This window comes from Gymnodraco acuticeps, unplaced genomic scaffold, assembly GCF_902827175.1.
Source record: "Gymnodraco acuticeps unplaced genomic scaffold, fGymAcu1.1, whole genome shotgun sequence".
NCBI classification, from domain to species: Eukaryota; Metazoa; Chordata; class Actinopteri; order Perciformes; family Bathydraconidae; genus Gymnodraco; species Gymnodraco acuticeps.
In genome coordinates, this window is record NW_022990825.1 from 455,198 (window position 1) to 472,496 (window position 17,299).

The 17,299-nt window shown below is 40.6% G+C and overlaps 1 protein-coding gene across 1 annotated transcript; it reads left to right on the forward strand.

Annotated features, from left to right (window-relative positions):
• Positions 1-692: 692 nt before the first annotated feature.
• Positions 693-17,045, forward strand: gig2e (grass carp reovirus (GCRV)-induced gene 2e). Its single transcript, XM_034232862.1, has 5 exons — positions 693-873; positions 1,381-1,875; positions 3,457-3,950; positions 6,009-6,504; positions 16,980-17,045. The coding sequence occupies exons 2-5, from the start codon at positions 1,397-1,399 to the stop codon at positions 16,981-16,983; spliced, it is 1,473 nt and encodes a 490-aa protein (XP_034088753.1). The 5' UTR covers positions 693-873; positions 1,381-1,396; the 3' UTR covers positions 16,984-17,045.
• Positions 17,046-17,299: the final 254 nt, after the last annotated feature.

Here is a 17,299-nt window from a genome sequence, read left to right on the forward strand (position 1 = left end):
AAGACACTTAGTTAAATCAAAGTTGGAAAATAAAATAATGCATTTTTAAAGCTGTAGTAATATTTAGTTTGGCCACTTGGGGTCAGCATAATAAACCATAAACGAGATTAATAATCACTTGTTAGATATTCACTTTGTTGATGTAAAATAAAAAAAGACAGGAAATCCAAAATGTTGTGACGCTGAAAACATGTTGGGACATATTTGTGGAATGCACTAGAAATGCTTCCTGTGTTTATTTGGACAGCAGAAGGAGGCTCACTCAGCCTGCCTCCGTTTTACAACCTTGGTTTCTTTAATTTCTACAAAATGTAGTTTAACTTTCATTTAAACTGGACCACAGTAGCTCTTTTGATGAGCAGGTGTATAAGCACAATGAAAACCTGAGCTCATATAATTGTGGTTCTGGAGAATGTTGCCACATGCCAAACCAGTTTCCTATTCTTTGTTTTTACTGTTATGGAACTTATCTGCCCCGGACATGAGTGTCAAATCATCCTGTGTTAAAAGAGACCATGGAAAGTCCCTTAACTCCCGCGCCTACATCTGCAGATACCGCCTTAAATTCCCACGTCATTGGCAGGCACTGCTGTGTGGACCACACCCAAAATGTAAAACATAATTCAAATCAAACTTTAAAAAAGTGCAAGAGGTGAAACGAAAGTGAAATTTAAATGCACTTTTATGAAGTTTCCTCCCAAAGCTTGAAGGTGGTTATAAAAGGCAGAGTGAGCTCACAGCCTTCACTCTTGGTGGAACAAAGGGAAGATACGTGAACACACTCTTTGTTTTTTGGTACATTTACATTAAAATACAGTAAAGTTTATCAAAACAAGAAGATTAAGTGAGAAGCAGTAGATTATTTGTCAGAAGGTAAGTTTATTTTAAGCCTGTCATTATGCTACAATTCCTTGTTAATTTTGGAACAAATTGCCTGAGGATATTACTCTTGCTAAATGAGTTTATACTTCTGCAACCATTAAGTGAATCATTCTACGCACATTTAGGATCTGTACAATCTGTTATTAATTGCATTTTTGTTTATACTTTTTTTTTACTGGGTGTTGCATATAGTTGTATTGTATGTAAAGCAATTTGTTAATATTGGTTTAAAAAAACAACTACTACTGTGTCATAAGGTAATATGTTTCATAGATTTCTATACGATCTGACTTTGTACTTTTTCTAAGAGAGGTGTTGCCCCATGGGTGATATTAGAAAGAATGCAATCACTTTTTCAGACTCTTCCGGGGCTTAAAATGTGTTGTTTAATGATTTCTTAACGTCTTGTTTAGTTTCTGTTTTAAATCATTTTGCAATGATGTTTAGTTTTGCCATATGGGATCCTTCTGAAGTCGCTAATATTCCTCTTTCCTGCAGTGATACTGACACCAACATGCAGTACAGCTGGGCTGAAGATGACTTTGATGTGCCGACTGGGGTTGGCCGACTTGGGCTCTCTGCGCCAGGTGATAATGGAAAGTATGTCATGTACCATGGCACTACCAAGGCCATTGCTCAATCAATCCAGGCGACAGGTTTTCGCCAGTCTACAGGCGGGATGCTCGGCCGCGGCGTCTACCTCAGCAGAGACCTGCTGAAAGCTAGCCGTTATCCCATTGGTTACCCAGAGCATGACAAGGCTGTCATTAAGTGTTTGGTCAAAGTAGGGAAAGTGATCAAGATCGATGACAAACGCCATCCAAAGCGGATGACCTGGCACGACCACGGCTTCGACACCGCCTGGGTGCCCCCCAACTGTGGGATGGTGAAGAGTGGTTTGGAGGAGGATTGTGTCTGGGATCCTTCTCGAATTACAATCAGTAAAATCATCGACCCCAAACCAGTACCAACCGGTGCACGTGGCTACATGTGAGCCCTATGAGCTGTAACCCATGTATTTGTTATGTTTAAAACTTTTGATACAAAGTAAATGACTTTAGCATTTTGTAACTGTCATTGTTACATGGAAAAATAAATGGTTCATATTAAATCTGAGTTTGGTTTAGATTTATATTGAGATATATGTAACATTTACCGGTAAGTTGTGCAAACCAAGAAAGATATTTGATATTCTCATGAGATATAAGCTCACATGCATTGGGTTTTTTATTTATATCTTACTAGCAATAAACTTAGAAATATGTATTACTAGGGACAAAATACAGTGTCTTGTCTAGAAAATGGCAGATGGCTATTGTAAAAGAGAAGAGTGTAAAAATTAGTCATTATTATTTATTATTTTTCTTGTTGTGACGCTGAAAACATGTTGGGACATATTTGTGGAATGCACTTGAAATGCTTCCTGTGATTATTTGGACAGCAGAAGGAGGCTCACTCAGCCTGCCTCCGTTTTACAACCTTGGTTTCTTTAATTTCTACAAAATGTAGTTTAACTTTCATTTAAACTGGACCACAGTAGCTCTTTTGATGAGCAGGTGTATAAGCACAATGAAAACCTGAGCTCATATAATTGTGGTTCTGGAGAATGTTGCCACATGCCAAACCAGTTTCCTATTCTTTGTTTTTACTGTTATGGAACTTATCTGCCCCGGACATGAGTGTCAAATCATCCTGTGTTAAAAGAGACCATGGAAAGTCCCTTAACTCCCGCGCCTACATCTGCAGATACCGCCTTAAATTCCCACGTCATTGGCAGGCACTGCTGTGTGGACCACACCCAAAATGTAAAACATAATTCAAATCAAACTTTAAAAAAGTGCAAGAGGTGAAACGAAAGTGAAATTTAAATGCACTTTTATGAAGTTTCCTCCCAAAGCTTGAAGGTGGTTATAAAAGGCAGAGTGAGCTCACAGCCTTCACTCTTGGTGGAACAAAGGGAAGATACGTGAACACACTCTTTGTTTTTTGGTACATTTACATTAAAATACAGTAAAGTTTATCAAAACAAGAAGATTAAGTGAGAAGCAGTAGATTATTTGTCAGAAGGTAAGTTTATTTTAAGCCTGTCATTATGCTACAATTCCTTGTTAATTTTGGAACAAATTGCCTGAGGATATTACTCTTGCTAAATGAGTTTATACTTCTGCAACCATTAAGTGAATCATTCTACGCACATTTAGGATCTGTACAATCTGTTATTAATTGCATTTTTGTTTATACTTTTTTTTTACTGGGTGTTGCATATAGTTGTATTGTATGTAAAGCAATTTGTTAATATTGGTTTAAAAAAACAACTACTACTGTGTCATAAGGTAATATGTTTCATAGATTTCTATACGATCTGACTTTGTACTTTTTCTAAGAGAGGTGTTGCCCCATGGGTGATATTAGAAAGAATGCAATCACTTTTTCAGACTCTTCCGGGGCTTAAAATGTGTTGTTTAATGATTTCTTAACGTCTTGTTTAGTTTCTGTTTTAAATCATTTTGCAATGATGTTTAGTTTTGCCATATGGGATCCTTCTGAAGTCGCTAATATTCCTCTTTCCTGCAGTGATACTGACACCAACATGCAGTACAGCTGGGCTGAAGATGACTTTGATGTGCCGACTGGGGTTGGCCGACTTGGGCTCTCTGCGCCAGGTGATAATGGAAAGTATGTCATGTACCATGGCACTACCAAGGCCATTGCTCAATCAATCCAGGCGACAGGTTTTCGCCAGTCTACAGGCGGGATGCTCGGCCGCGGCGTCTACCTCAGCAGAGACCTGCTGAAAGCTAGCCGTTATCCCATTGGTCACCCAGAGCATGACAAGGCTGTCATTAAGTGTTTGGTCAAAGTAGGGAAAGTGATCAAGATCGATGACAAACACCATCCAAAGCGGATGACCTGGCACGACCACGGCTTCGACACCGCCTGGGTGCCCCCCAACTGTGGGATGGTGAAGAGTGGTTTGGAGGAGGATTGTGTCTGGGATCCTTCTCGAATTACAATCAGTAAAATCATCGACCCCAAACCAGTACCAACCGGTGCACGTGGCTACATGTGAGCCCTATGAGCTGTAACCCATGTATTTGTTATGTTTAAAACTTTTGATACAAAGTAAATGACTTTAGCATTTTGTAACTGTCATTGTTACATGGAAAAATAAATGGTTCATATTAAATCTGAGTTTGGTTTAGATTTATATTGAGATATATGTAACATTTACCGGTAAGTTGTGCAAACCAAGAAAGATATTTGATATTCTCATGAGATATAAGCTCACATGCATTGGGTTTTTTATTTATATCTTACTAGCAATAAACTTAGAAATATGTATTACTAGGGACAAAATACAGTGTCTTGTCTAGAAAATGGCAGATGGCTATTGTAAAAGAGAAGAGTGTAAAAATTAGTCATTATTATTTATTATTTTTCTTGTTGTGACGCTGAAAACATGTTGGGACATATTTGTGGAATGCACTTGAAATGCTTCCTGTGATTATTTGGACAGCAGAAGGAGGCTCACTCAGCCTGCCTCCGTTTTACAACCTTGGTTTCTTTAATTTCTACAAAATGTAGTTTAACTTTCATTTAAACTGGACCACAGTAGCTCTTTTGATGAGCAGGTGTATAAGCACAATGAAAACCTGAGCTCATATAATTGTGGTTCTGGAGAATGTTGCCACATGCCAAACCAGTTTCCTATTCTTTGTTTTTACTGTTATGGAACTTATCTGCCCCGGACATGAGTGTCAAATCATCCTGTGTTAAAAGAGACCATGGAAAGTCCCTTAACTCCCGCGCATACATCTGCAGATACCGCCTTAAATTCCCACGTCATTGGCAGGCACTGCTGTGTGGACCACACCCACAATGTAAAACATCATTGAAATCAAACTTTGAAAAAGTGCAAGTGGTAAAATGAAAGTTAAATTTAAATGCACTTTTATGAAGTTTCCTCCGAAAACTTGAAGGTGGTTATAAAAGGCAGAGTGAGCTCACAGCCTTCACTCTTGGTGGAACAAAGGGAAGGTACGTGAACACACTCTTTGTTTTTTGGTACATTTACATTAAAATACAGTAAAGTTTATCAAAACAAGAAGATTAAGTGAGAAGCAGTAGATTATTTGTCAGAAGGTAAGTTTATTTTAAGCCTGTCATTATGCTACAATTCCTTGTTAATTTTGGAACAAATTGCCTGAGGATATTACTCTTGCTAAATGAGTTTATACTTCTGCAACCATTAAGTGAATCATTCTACGCACATTTAGGATCTGTAAATCTGTTATTAATTGCATTTTTGTTTATACTTTTTTTTACTGGGTGTTGCATATGAGTTGTAGGCCTATTGTATGTAAAGCAATTTGTTAATATTGGTTTAAAAAAATAACTACCACTGTGTCATAAGTTAATGTAACTGTGAAGCTGACAATTGAGCGGCCAGACCAAGCAAGGAGGCAGAGGCAGAACGTCCAAAATACAACCCGGTGTGGGCATTTATTAAGTCAGGAACACATGACACACAGCCTCAATCCTGCTGTTTCTCCCTGACCACAGCCTGCAGCCACAAGGATCTAATGCCCAACCCAATCAACCCAACAGGACACAGGTGAGGGGGGAGGAGACACCACAGAGCACCAGGTGCACACAATCAATGGCAACAGACATGGGGAAAGGGGAACACATTTCAAAATAAAATACATTAAACACTACATCAATAAATAATATAAACTGTATAAACATGTGCACATATGCAAGGCCCGAAGCCATCAGTGACAAAGTTACCTTCGTCACAGTAACATTATGCTGTCTGTGGCTCTTTATCTGCTGTAACTATGTACATTTCCCCTCTGTGGGACTAATAAAGGTATTGTGATTCTGAATATGTTTCATAGATTTCTATACGATCAGACTTTGTACTTTTTGTAAGAGAGGTGTTGCCCCATGGGTGGTATTATAAAGAATGCAATCACTTTTTCAGACTCTTCCGGGGCTTAAAATGTGTTGTTTAATGATTTCTTAACGTCTTGTTTAGTTTCTGTTTTAAATCATTTTGCAATGATGTTTAGTTTTGCCATATGGAGTCCTTCTGAAGTCGCTAATATTCCTCTTTCCTGCAGTGATACTGACACCAACATGCAGTACAGCTGGGCTGAAGATGACTGAAATGCTGCCTGGGGTTGGCCGACTTGGGCTCTCTGCGCCAGGTGATAATGGAAAGTATGTCATGTACCATGGCACTACCAGGGCCATTGCTCAATCAATCCAGGCGACAGGTTTTCGCCAGTCTACAGGCGGGATGCTCGGCCGCGGCGTCTACCTCAGCAGAGACCTGCTGAAAGCTAGCCGTTATCCCATTGGTCACCCAGAGCATGACAAGGTCGTCATTAAGGTTGTGGTTAACGTAGGGAGAGTGATCGCCATTAATCACCAATACCATCCCCAGCGGAAGACCTGGCACGACCACGGCTTCGACACCGCCTGGGTGCCCCCCAACAGTGGGATGGTGAAGAGCGGTTTGGAGGAGGATTGTGTCTGGGATCCTTCTCAAATTACAATCAGTAAAATCATCAACCCCAAACCAGTCCAAACCTGGCTGACTACATGTGATACAAAGTGTAGCGGAAACTTCTGTGTAGCTATGCAGTGGGAGTCACCGACTCAGGAAGGAGACACGGGAAGAGCAGTAGCTTTGATGTCAAACACATGATGGTTTATTTGGAGTTAACGGCCGGAGGATTCACATCACAAGTCCAAGAGTCAGAGGTTCTGACTTCACGGTAGAGTTGCCACGTCAATTCTGGAGAGCCTCTCTCTTGCCAGCCCATCTAACTGGTTTCGCAGAGAGTAAACAACATATTTTGAGGAGATAGCCTAAACAGTGTGGGAACACAGAGCTACTTGCCTCGGACACCTATGACCTCGAAGATTTTACCTTGGAGTCCACAAATACAGAGAAGGAAGTGTCCCAGTGTACCCACAACACAGACCATCTGTATCCCAGTATTGACCGGTCACAGAATGGGAACAATAACATTATTGGCTAAGCCGCCTGTGTCCTTAAAGAAGGTAAACAGACATCAAGGTTTGTCCTGTATGTTACTAATTGGCGTCTTATGATAATTATTTCCACAACAGTCCTCTCTTTTTATCATTTATGATAACCTAAAAACATTAGTCTAATAATAATTTGGTCAATAATTAACTCAATAGGCGTCTCCAGATTCGAGTGTGGTCTCACCTTACATTAATTACATCACAAAGTAGAATAAGATTGAAACATTCAATCACAATGATTGATACAGCCAATCATAATAGAAAAAATCATCTCTCATCAGTGTTTGATCATCTTTTGTCAAAAGCATAATAATGAACACACATAAAACACAGGTGCACAATGGCTAAATATTTGTTTTTAAACTAATATATTTGATCATTTACCATTAGTTAATTTCATTCATCAAACTATCAAATCAAAACCAGCTTGCCGCTTTAAAGATTTACTTCAAGGCAATCACTAGTCAAAAGCATGTTAAAACTCAGGATCGTAAGAGATCCAGCTACAAATGTACAGTTAGAGTATAGAATTCACACTGGTGATTTGATCAATCTGTAATCTGCAAAAGTGCAGTGTCCTCAATTTTAGGATTACTTTTACGTTTACTTAAATACGCTTTAGTCAAGAGTAAGGCACTTAGTGAAATCAATACATTCATTTTAGTCAAGTACATTGTTCAAAATCTGAAAAGGAAAAGTTAGGCAAATATTCAAAGACTTTTGTAAAAACCTGGAAAGGAAGGATTAAACATTTTTAAACCTTGAATTATTACATTTGTAAATGCTACCACTGATCTGTACCAAATTAAGTCTATCAAGTATTCCTATTAGCCATACTTACCTGAGCTACTTATGGTACTTGGAAAGGATTCTTCTGTGTTTATCTAATGTTGAGAATATCTATTTCTTTAAATTATACTTCTCTAATTTGAGGATCAAATATGCTACATAATTGTTATATGAAATATTATAAATATTTGTTTTGGGCCAAAACTGAAATTAATCCAGTACTTGAAACATCATTGTGCATGGATAATACATTAAAGAGTAGTGTTGTTAAGCCTGATTGCTGGACTCAAATCCACTAGAGTGCATGTACCTATCCAGAGGGGAGCCAGAACTTGATAGAGCTTGTCGCCGCACAACCAAACGTAATCTTGTGGCGAGCTAAACCCCACATCACTGGGCCAGGCCAGTTGTATTGCTCACGGTTGCGTTGTCCCAGGCGAGCCGTCATCACGAGGTGGGAATGCTCCATGGGGTGTGTGTGTGTATTCCTTCGGTCGATTTTGTGACACGGACAGTCAGACTCCGCACACCGGTAACACAAACGAGGAACCAGAGGGCATATGGAACCGCTCAGCTGGCACTCGCTCGTGATACCTTGTGTGTAGTGTGTTTTGGTGTATGTAGTGCAAGTGTGGTGCAAGTTGGTGATTAGGACACATCACTTGTTGTCATCTACTTTTGTTGGTGATTAGGACACATCACTTGTTGTCATCTACTTTTGTTGGTGACCAGTGCTGGAATTGGGCCGGTACTCACCGGTACGCAGTACCGGCACTTCTGGTTCTGACCCATGGAGTACCGGCACTTCTTGCTCAGTACCGGCATGCTGGCGGTACTCCGGTACTCATGCACCGTGCCAGTACTCAACACTCTCCCGCCGTTCTTATTATACATCCATATATATATACAGCCGCCCGGTACTCAGTAGATGCGTCATGAGGTGCCGAACGGACATTCTCATCGCTCTAACCGCTGGAGTTTCACAGCGGCTGTCAGCTGTTTACTCCTGTCATTCAAACAGAACGTGCTGGAGAGGGGGCGGGGCTTATCTTCTCCATGTAAATACTGTGGTGGAAACGACTATGTCAAAATTAACCTATTTGACCGTGATTTAATAGTAATACACGTTTCAAAATAATAATAATAATAATAATGCCGAAGTAACAACATACGGAAAACTGTTAGTAAAACCATGTTTTAATGCTTTACAATTTACATACCTAGATGCACGTGTGTTGTGTTTATGCAGTGCAACTCCCACCCAGTGGGTGGCTATGTAGAGTGATAGAACAGAGCAGGCACGCCCCCGAGAGAAGGAAAGCAAGTCACGTCACAAATTAGCATTTCTAAAATGTTAGCGTGGATTAATAAAAGTGCAAAAAGACAGCGGTTGTCGCCGGAAGAAACTTCAAATACAGAGAATGCTGTGCCTGTGTTGGAAATTGTGTCTGATGGGGAGCTTTCTTTGGTTGATCCTCCTGCTCCAAGTTCTAGTGCATTAGCATTAGCACTAGCTCCGCCGCCTCCTCCAGAGCCTCTAACGTTAGCTGCTGCTGGCGCAACTGCCACCACCAACACCGGGCAAAGCGATGCACCTGACTGCTGGACAACGGACCAGGTGCAATATTTTTGCAAGACCAATGCATGGCTCCTTCTTAAAGATAAGAAGCTAGGATGTCGGATATGCAGAGATGTCAAATCTTTGGGAATACACACTGGACAAGGACTGAAACTGTCAACTGAATGGGGTGAGTGTGCAGTGTCTCATTTCGGTGTTGACAAGGGCAAACAACAAGCTAGCCTGAGAAAAAAAATCAAAGAACATAAAGAATCACAAGCCCATGTAAAAGCTGCTGACATCCTTACATCTGCTTCACGTGAAACTATTCAACATCAAGTGCAGTCTATGAATAATCTGAATTAGACACCACTATCAGAGTTTTTCGAACGGCATATAAAATTGGCAAACATAGCCGGCCATTCACAGACATGCCAATTGATTTGAATGTACAGAAACTGAATGGGCTGAACGTGGGCAGGGTTTTGCACTCCAATAAAACCTGTGGCGAAATCATCGACCACATAGCTCATGAGCTGAAGAAAAAAATGGCAAAAGACATTACAGAAAACCAAAGAAACTCTGTGTTTTGGTCGATGAATCTACCACTATTAGTGGTTAAAACGGTGCTTGTTGTGTGTCTACGCTCAGCATTAGCTGATGCTGAGCCCGAAACGTTTTTTTGGGAGCTGATCGAGTTGGATGGAACAACGGCTGATGACATCACAAAGGCGTTAATGGAGTGTCTTGGAAGAGATTTTAACGAGGACTTTTTAGGTCAGTGTTTCGTTTCTTTTGCATGTGATGGGGCTTCAGTCATGCTAGGGAAGAGAACAGGCGTTGCTACCCAGTTGTGTAGTAAATTCCCAAGCCTGTTGTGTGGCACTGCTCCAATCATCGTCTAGAGCTGGCAGTTGGGGATGTGGTCAAGGAGGTCTCAGGGCTCAATCATTTCCAGATATTTTTTGACAAACTCTATTCCTTGTTCCATGCCTCCCCCAAAAATCAGAGGCAGTTAGCGCAGTGTGCGCAAGCAGTCGGACAGCGTCTCCTGGTGATAGGGCGTGTTTTGTCCATCCGCTGGGTGGCTTCAAGTGAAAGGAGCGTCAGAGCAGTCTGGGAAAACTACCGAGTGCTTCATGATCACTTCACAAATGCTGCAAACGACACGAGCAGGGATTCCAGAGACAGAGCAAAGTACAAGGGCCTGGATGATGTGCTCACATCTGCAACGTTTGTCAGCAATCTGGGACTGATGTACGATGCGCTCACAGAGCTCAGCGACCTCTCTCGGCAACTCCAAAAAAGAGAGATGACACTGCCTACAGCAGATAGGCTCTTAACTCGAGAAATACGAGTTTTTGAATCCATGGTCACCATGCCTGGCCCACACATGACTACAGTTCATACAGCTCTAGCTGAGAAGTCCTTCAAGGGTGTTGCCCTGCGTGAGAATGGCAGGCTTGTACAGATTCATGCAGGTCAGTTTTTCCGCAGTATGGTAGAGAATCTGAGACACAGAATGACTTCCACAACCTCCTCTCATGTCAGCACAAGAGAAATCCCATTACATGGCCGGGAGGCCCGGGACAATCAGCTAATCCAGGACATGAAAGTTATCCATCCTGGAAGTTGGCCTGAAGAGGAGTTAGACGTACAGTATGGGGACGTAGAGGTGCTACGTTTGTGCGAAGTGCTGAAAGTGGACAGAAGAGAGACTGTTCAGGGCTTTCGCGAATACAAGGAAACCAGGGCATCCCGTACACCTGCTGCCATGGAGCCTCTACTGAAAGCAGTCCGAACCATCGCTGTCTCCACTAGTGAGTGTGAGCGGGCATTCAGCTGCATGAACGATATCCTTACTGCAAAAAGGAATGCTCTCTCTGTCAGCCGACTGTCCAGCCTGGTTTTCATTAAATGTAATGGACCATCACTAGGACAGTTCAATCCGGAACAGTATGTGAGGTCCTGGCTGGCAAAGGGAAGGAGAAGTGCTGATGAAAGAGCCTGTCCAGCTCCAGCCCCTGATACTGATGTCCCCAAGGCCTTCTGGAGCCTTTTCTAACAATGTGAAGTATATTGCAAAGCAGCTCACCCAGTGAGAAGACTTTTGGCATAATGTGCCGATTTGTACAGATCCTGGAGATAGAAGGACTTCAGACCAACCAGGGAGTTATCTGATCAGCTTGGTGTTCAATGTAACTCTTTACCATGGCTCAGACTTTGTTACTTGCAGTTACAGTTTCTCATTTTAGATTGTGCAAATTTTGCATTTGTTTTTACATGTTCTTTGTTCATGCTCTTTATCATTTTTCTGAGTTGGAAAGTTAGATTGCATCATAGTTTACTTTATACATATTTGTATTCTTCAGTGGTGAAGTATATTGCAAAGCAGCTCAGCCATGTGAGAAGACTTTTGGCACTTTTTCGTTTTTCGTTTTCTGAGTTGGAAAGTTAGATTGCATTCAAAATGTACAGAAATACTTAATTTTGTTAAAGCTTTTTATAAAAAATGCTTCTGACCAGAGCTTTGTTTCCTTGTCATTAATGTTGAACACCACCAGAGGGGCTCTCACCTGAAAGGTCTCTGCTTCATGTGTCTTCAGCAGAAGATCTAGACTTTGATTGCTATATTTTCAGTTAATATTGACCTTACTGAGCTTTAGCCATATCCGCTGCCTATCATAAAAAATGTTAAGTACAGTGAACCTTTCTAAAATATACAGTAGTAAAGAGACAAACCCACCAGCATTATAGTAGCCAAATTCTTGTTTGTGGGCTGTATATATAAAATTGACTTGAAAAAGTTGCTGATTTTAGAGTACTGGCACCTTTTTCATTCCAATTCAAGCACTGTTGGTGACTAGGACCTTGCAGTGGCTGGCGTGGACCCACGTAGCTCTCTCTCTGACCCTTGGCCTTCAGAGCTGTCCTACTGTAGTTATTGGGTTAACACTTGATAGGGATGTTTTCCTGAGTGCAGACAACTCAAGGTAATGGATTAGCACATTATCATTTAAATACAAAAATAGGATAGGCCCCTCAGAATTATTTGGGAGCCTTCCTGAGACATGCACATGCATAAATGTAAGGTTTGTGTTAGTCATTTAACATGCAAGAATCATATACTCATCAGTCCAAAGTAGAGAAATGTTATTGTAATTTAAAGGTGAGCTAGTCCCTGTGGATATCACCCCTTCTCAATGATTCTAAATGTTATATTAATTCACCATTTACCGTTTGATAACACATTAGTTTATCAGAAATATTTTCCTCTTCCATAAAACAGGTTTGAGAAATAAATGTTCCAATATAAAATCAATTACTCAATATAATTGACTCTTCCCTCCCTTTTCTTACATATGTCTCATATGAAATAATAACTTAGAAGTCTATTTAAGCATGGTGTAATCTATTACTCGAGAAGACTCAGTATCACCTGTGTGCAGCTTACAAAAAAACCAATTGTGAGAAACATATATTATGCAGGAAATGCATACCTTTGTTAAAAAAACAAAGCATATCTGATTTGGGAGGAAAAGCTTCTTCCCCCTAACATCTGAGTCACTACTGAAGGCATAGCATAAATGATAGTGAGTGTCTGAGGGTGTTTTTACTGAGAAATGTCAAACACATTCAAAGCCTTACATTTGAAAACTGGTTTGCATTCCTTCTCTTAAAATGACGTTATCATTGGAAACAATAAAAGCTAATTGTTTTGATGTAGAATCTATCAATTGAATCGTTAGAGCAGAACAGAATGGTCGTATTGTAGCCTGAGTACCGTGCAGCCTTTAGTTTCACCAGGTGGAAACATTGTCCATATAATGTGAATACATGTAGAACTAGACATTCAGAGGCCCCTGACATTTAGGCCTATTTTTAAAAATAGTAGGGGCTTTTAACAGCTTGCCAACCTACAGGCATCCTCTGCATAGCAGTATGAATAGCCTTAAAAAAACAACCCACTCTGCGGTAACGAGAGTCATATTTCTGAACCAAATGCCCTAAGTTAAGCCGTTAGTCCCATCTGACTGACCCAAGGGTTGGTGCTGGTGTGACCGGGAGGCTTCCAGGTGTTCTTTCAGTTCATGGCTTGGTGGGGGGAGTGGCCCACGTGAGACAGTATTGTTCAGTTTGAGGAGCGGCATTGTCTCTGGAAGCAGGTAATGGTGTCCATTCTCAGACCAGACCATTAATGTCATTTCATGTAGAGCAGCCATAGCATCTCTGTGACTGCACTCAGAACTGTCAGAACTGGGTGACTCTTAGTGAAATCGTCCAAGGCCATAGACAGAATGGAACCACGTACCAACAAAAGGGACACAAGGTCATCAATGTCTCTCTTTACCATTGGCCTAATTGCACAACAAATTAGTGGGAAAAATGTGGAGCACTAATCCATCATCATGTGAAATGTTGAGTTAATCTAAATAATTACTTATGGGTTGAAATCAAATTAACATTAGAACTAAAGTCAGTCAAAATTGGACTTCCACGGATCCGAATCTAAGCAATACACCATTTCCCCAGCTCTGTAATGAAAAGGATAAGAAGATTAGGTACATTACAGGAGTGTTCCACACCCAAACATGCACACTTATCTTATTCTAGTAGAGATTAGAGGACAAGGTCTAATGTTGTGAACAAAATGATCAAGTCAAAGTTATTTTGTTTATTGTTATGTACCTAATTTAATTTAATAATTAATCTTGAATTACTAATAACTTTAAAGAAGGCAACAATTTACAATTTGGATGAAGTGATTACTCATCCAAAGTGTGTGTGTGTGTGTGCTTATCTGCCCAAGGTTTAAAACATTTGGGACAGTACAGCAGTGAGAATGTTATGAGAACCAATCTGTTGTTTATATTAAACTCGAAGGAAGCTAGACTGGAACATTTTAAATAAATCAAAACACTTGCACATTAATTAAATACATTTGACATTTAGCTCGAGCTGGGTTCAATACTTTTCTTTATGGTATTTAAAATTGGGCTCGAGTAGAACCCCTGGATTTGGCTTGCAACACAAAGTGATACTGATCTCTGTAGGACTTGGAAGTGTTATGATTCAAAGTGCCTGTGAAAGAGAGGCCCTTGGAAAACAACACCTATTTTTTAACTGTAATTACTTATTTTAAAGAAATTGCAACATTATACTTTTAAAGAATTGCTCAATTAATTTAACACATTTATTATGCACACAATAAAAACTTCAACAAATATATTGATCCTGGCTTAACCAGCGACCTTTACTCTGTTGTTCATAAGCTCGGTTTCAGAAAACTTGTCAGTAGTTTAACAACTATTTTAATTTTAGTAATGTCTATAGAGACCAATTGGTTGATACTAGAAATATTTTCAAGCAGTTTAATAAATAATGTTAAACTATTTTTAAAACTGTAATTGAACTTCAACTTATATTAATTACCTGATTCCAGTGGCCAGTTGGAACAGAATAATTAACACAGTTTCCATTTTGCTGCAACAGCGCAAAAGGTTTCAACAACAATTAGTATTATGTCTGAGTCTAGTTCTGTCTTATCTGCTTTGTTTCGGAATGTGTTCAATACATTACGTTTTTATTCATTATTACTATACAATACATAGATTAAGAATAAATGAAACAAATAATACAACATTGACCTAAAACCAGATTTTGCAACCCTGATCTCCTCAGGCAGGTCTCTGAGGGTCTCGGGGCGCAGGACGGGGCATAGGGTTTATACAAGGTCACAAAGATATCTTAACATACCAGCAATACCATTTAAGAATGGATTCTTAAAGCAATATAATCTTATTTTCTTCTTACACCTAGCGCTCACCCTGAACAGTGTGCTTCTTGTTTACATTTTCCCCTGCACTCAGAGGCAGGACATAAAAACACTTTTTATTTTTCTCAGGTCATTTACTTTTGGTGAGATAATTAAAGTTTAGTTCATTTTACCCTGTCTATGGACTGATTCATTATTGTTACAAAACATACACAAGACGGCGGGACAAACCAATATAGACCCCCATACAAACAATCAGACAAACAAAACATGAACTCTTAATAAACACCAGCGCGACAGCAAAGCTCTTCAGCTCAATTTAGTCCGGATTTTAGAGATCTTAGAGGGGGTGGGGAATTCTCTCCAGTGCGGCGTCTTCTCACGCCTCACCCTTGTATACAAGTGATTTATCGGTGCCTGAAAGCCGTCCAAGAACGATAACTAGCTTATCCTCTTGCGACAACCACTAGGCTATTTGTTTCTAGTGGCGCTGTGCCCCCCCGATCGGAGCCCACAGACTTTTCCCTGCCCTTTCTCTCCAAACAACAGCTCAGTTGACTGTAGTCCGTACGACCAGCCTATATCTACTCGCCATCGAGTTCACCTCAAGGTGAAACACAGTTTGCCTATGCTTGCTTGCCACTACACACCTCTGATCAATTAGCCTATAATTGTATGTATGCACTCCTGACCGCCACCTGCTCCAGAGAGCCGTAGCGCATCGGGTGATGCACGCACCTCGCGCTGGCCCGTCTAACCATGAGAAAAGCGGTCCTAAACAACGAGTGCTTTTAGACCGTCCCGTTTGAAGGACGGCGGTGCCGTGAGTTAAAACCTATAGGCAATAAGCTGTGACTTTCTCCCTCTCAGCCTGCACTGCTCCAGCCCCACACACACGCAGTGAGGTTTTACACACACACGCAAGGCTGCAGCTGGAGCCGTGTTTTTACAGAGAGGTGATAGCAGCAAATATCTTTGGCTGCTTATTTTCAACTGCTGTGCTTAGCCACTAAGACCCCCAAACTCCGGCGATTTGTCCAATACAAATCTTTTACATTGCTTTCAATTCACACAGAAGCTCCACTTCACTGATGCCCTTTCCTTAAGGTATCTCTAAACATGAGCTGTGTATGCCTGTATGGCACTTCCGTCCCGAGCAGCACACACAGAGGAAATAAGCCAGGACTGAGTCCCCAGACACTGATTCCCTGGGTTTATCATCCCCAAATGTTCATTAACCAAAAGGAAACGCAGCCGATCAGTTTCACAGGTAATTTTAGGATACCGTCAATCACAGATTCTGATAAGGCAATGTCCAAATGTAGATTTGAAAATCACACTTACCACAATCTGAAGATCTGTTGGCATCCTGCCGACAACGCCAATTTGTAATGGAAACTTCTGTGTAGCTATGCAGTGGGAGTCACCGACTCAGGAAGGAGACACGGGAAGAGCAGTAGCTTTGATGTCAAACACATGATGGTTTATTTGGAGTTAACGGCCGGAGGATTCACATCACAAGTCCAAGAGTCAGAGGTTCTGACTTCACGGTAGAGTTGCCACGTCAATTCTGGAGAGCCTCTCTCTTGCCAGCCCATCTAACTGGTTTCGCAGAGAGTAAACAACATATTTTGAGGAGATAGCCTAAACAGTGTGGGAACACAGAGCTACTTGCCTCGGACACCTATGACCTCGAAGATTTTACCTTGGAGTCCACAAATACAGAGAAGGAAGTGTCCCAGTGTACCCACAACACAGACCATCTGTATCCCAGTATTGACCGGTCACAGAATGGGAACAATAACATTATTGGCTAAGCCGCCTGTGTCCTTAAAGAAGGTAAACAGACATCAAGGTTTGTCCTGTATGTTACTAATTGGCGTCTTATGATAATTATTTCCACAACACAAAGTAAATTACTTTTGAATTGTGTAACTGTGTCATTGTTACATGGCAAAATAAATGGTTCATATTAAATCTGAGTTTGTTTCTGGTTATGTGAGTTTATTTTTATTTTTAGATATCTGTGGTCAAATAGTTCCATACTGTACAAACATTTACCGGTAAATTGCACAAACCAAGAAAGATATTTGATATTCTCATATGAGATGTAAGCTTGTATACATTCAATCAATCAATCAATCAATCAATCAATCAATCAATAGGATACGGCTGTAATAGGCCTAAGGCCTTTTAGTTGCTCATAAATAAATAAGTAGATCACTGATTCT

Excerpts from the sequence above, each read along its gene's own strand:
- gig2e (XM_034232862.1), top strand. The coding sequence starts at position 1,397 with ATGCAGTACAGCTGGGCTGAAGATGACTTTGATGTGCCGACTGGGGTT. Across the intron at positions 1,876-3,456 it reads GGTGCACGTGGCTACATGTG|TGATACTGACACCAACATGC; the intron begins AGCCCTATGAGC and ends TCTTTCCTGCAG. Across the intron at positions 3,951-6,008 it reads CGGTGCACGTGGCTACATGT|TGATACTGACACCAACATGC; the intron begins GAGCCCTATGAG and ends TCTTTCCTGCAG.